Source organism: Palaemon carinicauda, chromosome 12 (assembly GCF_036898095.1).
Source record: "Palaemon carinicauda isolate YSFRI2023 chromosome 12, ASM3689809v2, whole genome shotgun sequence".
Taxonomy (NCBI): Eukaryota; Metazoa; Arthropoda; class Malacostraca; order Decapoda; family Palaemonidae; genus Palaemon; species Palaemon carinicauda.
Window position 1 is genome coordinate 71,969,894 of NC_090736.1, and position 10,131 is coordinate 71,980,024.

General features: G+C 41.3%; 1 protein-coding gene across 1 annotated transcript; it reads left to right on the plus strand.

The window, feature by feature from the left end:
• Positions 1–372: 372 nt before the first annotated feature.
• Positions 373–1,571, plus strand: LOC137650890 (uncharacterized). The gene is made up of 2 exons (XM_068384037.1): positions 373–615; positions 1,065–1,571. Exons 1-2 carry the CDS (start codon positions 373–375, stop codon positions 1,569–1,571), a joined length of 750 nt encoding a protein of 249 aa, XP_068240138.1.
• Positions 1,572–10,131: the final 8,560 nt, after the last annotated feature.

Below are 10,131 nucleotides of genomic sequence, written 5' to 3' on the forward strand. Positions count from 1 at the left end.
CCTGTAGGCGATGCGTTGGGGCCTTTCCTGAACCCTCCGAAAAATCGGCCAGGGCTACCCAGTCATGGTTGGGCTGGGTTAAAGAGGCAAGCTTAGAGGAAAATATCTGAGGAGAGTATGAGAGTAGCAACTCTGAATGTGTGGACAATGACTGGAAATGGGCGAGAGCTGGTTGTCCTCATGGAGAGAAAGAAAATTGGAGTGCTGTGTGTGCAGGAGACCATGTGGGAGGGAAATAAGGCAAGAGAAATAAGCGAAGTTTGTAAATTTTATTACAGTGGAGCAAATATGAAAGGAAGAAATGGTGTAGGAATAATATCAAAATATTTGAAGAAAAGTTCGATTGGAGTGAATAGGAAAAATTACAGAATTATGAGTTTAAAGCTGGGATTGGGAGCAACAATAGTCAATATAGTGTGTGACTATGCCCGGCAAACTGGATATACAGAGGAGGATAAGGATAAATTCTGGGAGGATATGGACCAGGAGCTTAGAATAATTCCTGCAAGGGAAGGAGGAGGAGATCTGAATGGCCACTTGGGAATTAGTAGGGAAGGGATAGAGAAAGTGCATGGAGGTTGGGGTGTGGGTGAGAGAAATGATAGGGGAGAAAGAGTGATTGATTTTGCAGTGTCTTTTGACCTAGCAATTATCAACACCTTCTTTAAGAAAAATATTAACAGACTGGTTATTTACAGTAGCGGTGGCAGGAAGAGCCATATAGATTTGCTGCTTTGTAAGAGACTATCTGACGGATGTTAGAAATTGCAAGGTGATAAATGGGGAGAGTGTAGTAGTGCAACACAGGTTAGTGGTAATTGATTGCAGAATACTATTGTAGGAGAAATAAAAAGACGAGAATAGACCCAAAGATTAAGTGGTGGAAATTGGAAGAGGCAAAACTTAAAGTCTTGTTTAAGGAAAGAGTACTAGAAGCACTAAGTTTACATGAGGATATACAAGAATGGTGGACCCGGAATAGTAAAGTGATTCTAAGGATCGGTGGTGAAGTACTTGGAAAGTCATCAGAAAGAAGAACCTCAAACGATAAAAATTCGTGGTAGTGGAAAGATGAGGTGCAAGAACGGGTAAAAACAAAGAAAGAAGCCAAGAAGAAGGCAGATCTATCAGGACAACAGCAGGATAAAGAAAACTATAAGCAGGCAAAGAAAAGAGCAATTAGAGCGGTAGCAATGGCGAAGGCAGAGACATTGAATGAAGTCTATAAAGAGATGGAAACAACAGAAGGAGAAAAGAAAATATTTGGAATTGCTAGGGCCCGAGATACAGCATCTAAAGACCTGACGCAGATAAGGCAAATAAAAGATAACTATGGTATAGTTCGAGCAGAAGAGAATGAAATTAAAAGGAGGGAAACTTATTTTGAGAGACTATTGAATAAGGAGAACCCAAGAACAGTATTTGAAGATGGACTCCCAAACGAGGCAGTTACCATACGAGTGACTAGAAGAGAAGTAGAGCAAGCAGTAAAGAAGATAAAACATAGTAAAATTGCAGGACAGGATAATATACCAGTAGAGGCTGGAAGAGTCCTTGAGAGGAAAGCATAGATATCTTGTGGTAACTGATGCAAAAGATCTTCAATCAGGAAAAGATGACAGAGGGATGGAGAGGAAGCTTAATTTTCCCCATCTATAAGGGGAAGGGAGACATCAAAGAATGTGGCAACTACAGAGGCATAAAGTTGATAAGCCAAACTATGAAGATATGTAAGAATATTATTGAAAAGAGACTCAGCGATGAAACAACAATTGGTGAGAAACCATTTGGATTCATACCTGGAAGAGGGACTGTAAATACAATATTTGCTTTGAGGCAGATGATAGAAAAACATCGGGAGAAACAGAAAGGATTACATATGGTCTTTATTGGCATACAGTCGATTACTACTTCAGGAGCCTAACAAAAAATTTCCAGTATATGTGGGACCATATCAGAGGTCTGCATTGAGCCCGTAGCTATTTGATCTAGTCATGAATGTAGTAACACAAGGTATTAGAGATCAGTCTCCTTGGTGTATGCATTTTGCTAATGATGTTATACTGTGTAGCACTAGGCAAGAGGAAGTAGAAGATTAATTGGAGGAATGGAAAAGAAAAATGGAAAAGAGAGGATTGAAGATCAGCAGGGAAAAGAAAGAGTATTTGACATTGAAAAATGGGGGGAATGGGGAAGTTAGTTTACATGGAGAGAGATGAAAAGAGTTGAAAATTTCAAGTATTTAAAATCAACAGTTGCAGAGGATGGTGATCTGCGGGCAGAAATAAAACACAGAATGCAAGCAGGTTTGGAAAAATGTGTGTGGAGTACTATGCGACAGGAAAATATGGGTTAAGATAAAAGGTAAAGTACATAGGACAGTTGTGAGACCGGCAATGAAGTATGGACCGGAGACGTGGGCAATAAAGAAGACAGAAGAGAAGCTGGATGTGGAAGAGATGAGAATGTTTAGATGTATTTGTGTGGTGACAAGAAGAGATAAGATACGGAATGAGGTATTTAAGGGTACCACAGGAGTTAGAAAATTATCATATAAGATCCAAGAAAGTAGATTGAGGTGGTAGGGCCATGTCAAAAGAATATATGAACAGTATATTAGGAGGAGAGTGATGAAAATGGAGGCACAGGGAACGCGAAGGAGAGGGAGACCAAAGCAAAGGTGGATTGACTGTATCCAGGATGACCTTCGATCAAAGGGATTGAACAGTGATGGAGTGTGGAACAGAGGTAGATGGAGAACGCTGTCCTGAAACATCAACAACCCACATAAAAGTGGATAAGATGCAAACAAAGAAGATATATATATATATATATATATATATATATATATATATATATATATATATATATATATATATATATATATATATATACATAAATATATATATATATATATATATATATATATATATATATATATATATATATATATATATATATATATATATATATATACACATAAATAAATATTATATATATATATATATATATATATATATATATATATATATACATATATATATATATATATATATATATATATATATATATATATATATATATATATATATATATATATATATATATATATACATAAATAAATATTATATATATATATATATATAAACATACACACATATATATATATATATGATAAATTTTTTGCACATTTAATCGTGTTTCTTTCATATTTCAAATAAGCCATATATATTAATACATTAAAGTCTGGATTCTCTTAACGACCTCGGGATCAGAGCCCAAGGCGGAACCGCCCAAAGACTATGATATAGGACCGGAGGGTATTTGAACCCTCGCCAGGATATCTGTATGCCAGTGACCATACCATTCGTGGCGGAATGGTATGGTCAATGGCATACAGATATCCTGGCGAGGGTTCAAATCCCCGCCGGTCTGATATCATAGTCTTTGGGCGGTTCCGCCTTGGGCTCTGATCCCGAGGTCGTTAAGAGAATTCATACTTTAATGCATTAATATATATGGCTTATTTGAAATATATATATATATATATATATATATATATATATATACATATATATATATATATATATATATATATATATATCTATATATATATATATTTACACACATACACACACACACACATATATATATATATATATATATATATATATATATATATATATATATATATATATATATATATATATATATATATATATATATACATATATATATATATATATATATATATATATATATATATATATATATATATGAGTATGATTTATATATATATATATATATATATATATATATATATATATATATATATATATATGAGTATGATTTATATATATATATATATATATATATATATATATATATATATATATATATATATATATATATATATATATATATATATATATATATATATATATATATATATGAGTATGATTTATATATATATATATACACACACATATATATATATATATATATATATATATATATATATATATATATATATATATATATATATATATATATATATATATATATATATATATTTATATATATACATATTGGGTTGGCCATAGATACAACCGCTAGAAGTTTGTTGGGTGGTTTGACTGGCCAAGCAGTACTACCTTGTATCTTTCTTTCTGGTTACAGTTAATTTGACCGTAGTCTGACCTATTCTTCACATATTCTCCTCTGTCCTCATACACATGACAACACTGAAATTACCAAACAGTTCTTCACCCAAGTGGTTACTGCACTGTATTTGTTCAGTGGGTAGTTTCCTCTTACTATTATTATTATTATTATTATTATTATTATTATTATTATTATTATTATTATTATTATTATTATTATTATCATTATTATTACTTGCCATGCTACAATCGTAGTTGAATAAGCAGGATACTATAAGTCCAGGGACTCCAATAGGGAAAATAGCCCACTGAGGATAGGAAGCAAGGAAAAATAAAATATTTTAAGAAGAGTAACAGTATAATAGATAACTCGTCTAAAAACTATATAAACTTTAAAAAAATAAGCGGAAGAGAAATACTATGTAATAGCATCCCAGATTGTACCCTGGCGCAAGAGAAACCTAACCCAAGACAGTCAAAGACTATAGTACAGAGACTATGGCACTACCCAAGACTAGAGATCAATGATTTGATTTTTGAGTTTCCTTCTCTTAGAAGAGCGGCTTACTAAAGCTAAAGAGTCCCTTCTACCGTAAGCATGAGGTACGCGGTCACTGAACAATTACAGTGCAGTAACCCCCTGTGTGAAGAAGAATTGTTTGGTATTCTCAAGTGTTGTTAGGTGTATGAAGACAAAAGAGAATATGTAAAGAATAGGCAACGGGCAAATGAACTGTAACTAGAGAAAATGATCCAATGTAGTACTTACTGGTGTACCAACCATGTGTCACACAATTGTACATAATTCCTTTTGTATATATTATGCTTGTATCTGCGCTCTTCCCTCGCACTAAAAAGAACCTGAATGATCATGTCTCCGTTTTGCTCTGTAACTTTGTGTGTCTCTCGAACAGGTCATGTCCTGTTGCCTTGAGGTTTTGTATATAAACAAGAGTGTTCCTTAATAAATAACTCAGTCGTTTCCAATCTGCCTTTGAGTTCACAACTCCTCTCTCGGCCCGTCACATTGGTGACCCCGGAAGTCGACTCGCTCCCACTGCCTTCCACCCCCACATCCCTCGCCCCTCCATCGTTGGTAATATGACGAAGGCGGACTCTACCCCAGCAGTTGGTACAGTGGCCGCACCATTGAAACTTTCACCGTTCGCTAGCGGAGAAGAGTTCGCTTGGTTTCAACGCGCTGAAGTCCACTTTCGTATCAGGGGCGTGACTCGCTCAACCACCAAAGCGGATTATGTTCTCGCGGCGATACCCGAGGACACCTTCCCAGAAATATCCGACTGGCTTTGTGAACAAGGAGACACCCCAATAGCGTATGACGACCTCAAATCATACCTTCTGCAGCAGTACTCGTCGTCGCCAGCCGCCCGTATAGCAAAGCTTTTTCAGCTCTCGCAACAACCGTTGGAGGACCAAAGGGCTTCTCTTGCCCTCAGGGAAATGACCAGTATCGCTCGCCTTCAACCTGCCGCAGACGGCTCTCCCCGTGAGGTGAACCTACTCTGTGCCCTTTGGATACGCCGTTTACCTGAACCTGTGCGCGCTGCCATACCCGATGTCGATAGTTTACCCATAAAGGATTTGATGACCAAAGCCGACGCCCTTATGGACAGCCACTTCAAGACCTCCATCAACGCCTCCACCCCTGACGACGAGGATGCCTATTCAACGTCAACCGAAGCTGACATGAATGCCGGAGGACATACACGCCTACCCCGCGACGTGCCGAAGCGGCGACAAAGCCGCCCACCACCCACCAATCGCTCGCGCCCCAACGAACGACTTCTACAGCCACTTACTACCTCCCATCCGCCGCAGTTTTGCTACTACCACTTCAGATTCGGGGCAACCGCGAAGAAATGTGCCTAAGATTGTCAGTGGCCAAAAATCGTGTAAGTAGGCCATCGCTTGTGGCGGTGGCCTCCCATGTTTTTAATCTTATCTTTTTTACAGGATGCAGGAACGGGCGTGCGATTTTTGGTAGACACTGGTGCTTGTCGTTCTCTTTTGACAAGGAAACTCTTCAAGGCACAACGTAGTCTATCTACATCTGCCGACGTCCGCTTGGTAGCTGCCAACGGATCTGCGATACCCACCTACGGTTACGAGAACCTCGCATTATCGTTCGGAAACGGTAAATTCAATTAGAAGTTTCTCGTTGCTGACGTCACAATGCCAATCCTCGGTGCGGATTTCCTCTCTCATTTCCACCTTCTGGTCGATGTCGCCCACCGACGATTGGTCAACGCAGACTCGTACTTGTCGACACCTCTTTAACCCGCCCCGGGTTAAAGAGGTGTCGACAAGTACGATTCTGCGTTGACCAATCGTCGGTGGGCGACATCGACCAGAAGGTGGAAATGAGAGAGGAAATCCGCACCGAGGATTGGCATTGTGACGTCAGCAACGAGAAACTTCTAATTGAATTTACCGTTTCCGCTCTCCACATCAGCGCACCCACGGATGCCTACGCCCACCTCCTCACGTCGTACCCGGAAGTTTTCCGTCCAGAACTTCGCCAAACGCCCACGGTTCCTGCCAAGCATGGTATTTATCACCATATCAAGACGACGGGACCCCCAGTCTTCACAAAATTCAGACGTCTAGCACCGGAACGATTGGCAGCCGCCAAACAGACGTTCGCCGAAATGGAGAAAATGGACCTTTGCCAAAAGGCCTCCAGCCCATGGTCATCACCCTTACACATTGTTCTGAAGAAAGACGGCTACCTCCGTCCATGCGCGGGGATTACAGGCGCCTGAACATGCAAACAGAACCGGATCACTAACCCCTCCCAAACATTGCTGATGTAACCTCCTACCTGCACAAAGCGAAGGTTTTCTCTATGCTCGACATCCTGAAGGGGTATTATCAAGTGCCTATGAACCCAGAAGACATCCCCAAGACTGCCATCACCACTCCGTTTGGCACATACACCTTCAATTACTCTTGTTTTGGCCTTCGTAATGCTGGGGCAACGTTTCAACTTCTCATGGAGGGCATCTTAGGGGACCTCCCTTTCTGTGTATGTTATGTGGACGACATACTTGTGTTCTCCTCCTCAAAAGAGGAACACCTCCGTCACCTGCGCATCGTGCTCGACCGCCTGCAACAAAACGGCCTTGTAGTCCGGTACGACAAGTGTACCTTTAGCGCCAACGAAGTGTCGTTCCTAGGGCACCGTATCACTCCTGAAGGAGTCCATCCCCTCCCTGAGAAGGTAGCAGCCGTTCAGAATTTCCCCACGCCCTCGACCGTCAAAGCTCTGCAGGAATTCTTGGGCATGATCAACTATTATCACCGTTTTCTGCCAGCCATTGACGCCACTCTTGCTCCCCTTTACGCCTCCCTCAAGGGCAAGCCAAAGGACCTGAAGTGGGGTCCCCTTCAAGAAGCAGCCTTCTGCATTGCAAAGAAGGCCCTATCAACTGCTGCGGCTCTCACTTTTCCTATCCCACACGCCCCTTTCCCTCTCTCCACCGATGCAAGCGACGTCGCTATTGGTGCAGTACTCGAGCAGGTGGTCAAAGGCTCGCCCCGCCCATTGGCCTTCTTCAGCAGAAAACTGTCCAAGGCAGAATCGGGTTATTCTACCTTCGATCGAGAATTGCTGGCGGTGCACTTGGCTGTCCGTCACTTTCGCCATTTCTTAGAAGGTACGCCCTTCGTCATTCGTACAGACCACATGCCTCTGGTGCACGCCTTCACTCGACAGTCTGACGCCTGGTCCGCCCGTCAACGCCCACATCTCTCTGCCGTGGCTGAATACGATTGCACCCTCCAATACGTCCCTGGGAAAACGAATCCCGTTGCCGATGCCCTGTCAAGAAACACGTTGGCTGCCGTTCAACTGGGATTGGATTACAACGCCCTGGCTGAAGCCCAACGACAGGATCCAGAGTATCAAGCTTGTAGGACATCCTGCACGTCCCTCCGTTGGGAGGATTTTCCCCTCGAAGACTCCAACACCCCCCTCCTCTGTGACGTCAGTACTGGTAGACCGCGACCTTGGATTCCTGCTCCCATGCGCCAACAGGTGTTTGATTTCATCCACGGCCTTTCACATCCTTCGTGCCGTTCTACTGCACAGCTGCTGAAGGCAAAGTTCATTTGGCACGGCATTTCTAAGGATGCTAAGGATTGAGTCCGTGCGTGTACTTCTTGCCAAACTTCCAAAGTATATCGACACACGGATTCAGGAGTGGGCACCTTTCCTCAACCTCAGTGTCGTTTCGCACACATTCACGTCGACGTTGTAGGCCCCCTACCCACATCACAAGGACATCGTTACCTGTTTAGCGTCATCGACCGCTCCACTCGTGGGCCTGAAGCCATTCCCTTGGAAACTGCAACGTCCGCCTCATGTACATCTGCCTTACTCTCATGATGGATTTCAAGATTCGGTATCCCTGAGCATATTACTTCTGACAGGGGAACAACTTTCACCTCTCAATTATGGACGTCATTAGCGAATCTCCTGGGCATCACCCTATAACAGACAACGGCCTACAACCCCGCTGCCAATGGAATGGTTGAACGTTTTCATCGCACCCTCAAAGCAGCTTTGATGTCCCGCTGCAAGGATTGCAACTGGTTTACTCTGCTTCCCTGGGTCCTCCTTGGACTAAGGACCACTCCTAAAGACGCCCTCGACGTCTCGGCTGCCGAAATGGTGTATGGCGACCCGTTGGTCGTCCCTGCTGAATTTTTTCCTTCTACGACCTCCTCCGACGATCTCCAGCGCATACGTCACGTCGTGGGAAAATTTACTCCGTGCCGCCAGACTTACAAGCCCCCAGCGAAGCATCACATACCAACGGACTTGCACTCTGCAACGCACGTCTTCCTGTGCACCGACACCAGCAAGCCACCACTAACGCCCCCTTACACGGGCCCTTTCCTTGTGATCCGACGCAGTCCGAAAGCATTCCTCCTAAACATTCGGGGCAAAGAAGACTGGGTCTCCATTGATCGTCTAAAACCTGCTTATCTTCTGCCAGATGACCCCCCTACAGTTCGCCTCTCTAGATCAAGGCGCCCTATTTAACATGTAAAGTATGTCATTTTTAGGGGGGGGGAAGCCATGTACCAACCGTGTGTCACACAATTGTACATAATTCCTTTTGTATATATTATGCTTGTATCTGCGCTCTTCCCTCGCACTAAAAAGAACCTGAATGATCATGTCTCCGTTTTGCTCTGTAACTTTGTGTGTCTCTCGAACAGGTCATGTCCTGTTGCCTTGAGGTTTTGTATATAAAGAAGAGTGTTCCTTAATAAATAACTCGTTTCCAATCTGCCTTTGAGTTCACAACTCCTCTCTCGGCCCGTCACACTGGCCAGTCAAAAGGTCCCATAACTCTAGTGGTAGTATCTTTACGGTAAGGGTAAAAGAGAATCTTTACCTATAGTAAGCAGCTCTTCTATGAGAAGGACACACTCCAAAATCATAGGCTCTCTACAATGGTCTTCCACTGTCTTGGGTTAGAGTTTTCTTGCTTGAGAGTACACTCAAGCACACAATTCTATCTTATTTAGCTTCCTCTTGTTTTGTTAAAGTTTTAATAGTTTATATAGCAGATATTTATCTTAATGTTACGGTTCCTGGTATATTTTATTTTTCCTCGTTGCCTTTTCACTGTGTTTTTTCCCTGTTAGATCCCCGGGATTATAGCATCCTGCTTTTTCAACTTGGGTTATATCTTAGCAATTAATAATAATAATAATAATAATAATAATAATAATAATAATAATAATAATAATAATAATAATAATAATAATAATAATAATGATTTGTAACTAAAGACTATATTTCATGACGGAAAAGCTGACATTTCTAAAGAATAATAAAAAAAATTGTCTTATTTTTTACCTAATTATGTTTATTCTATGATATTAAGCAATATATTCAAGCTTCATATAATCACATTCCTCATGAAATATAGCA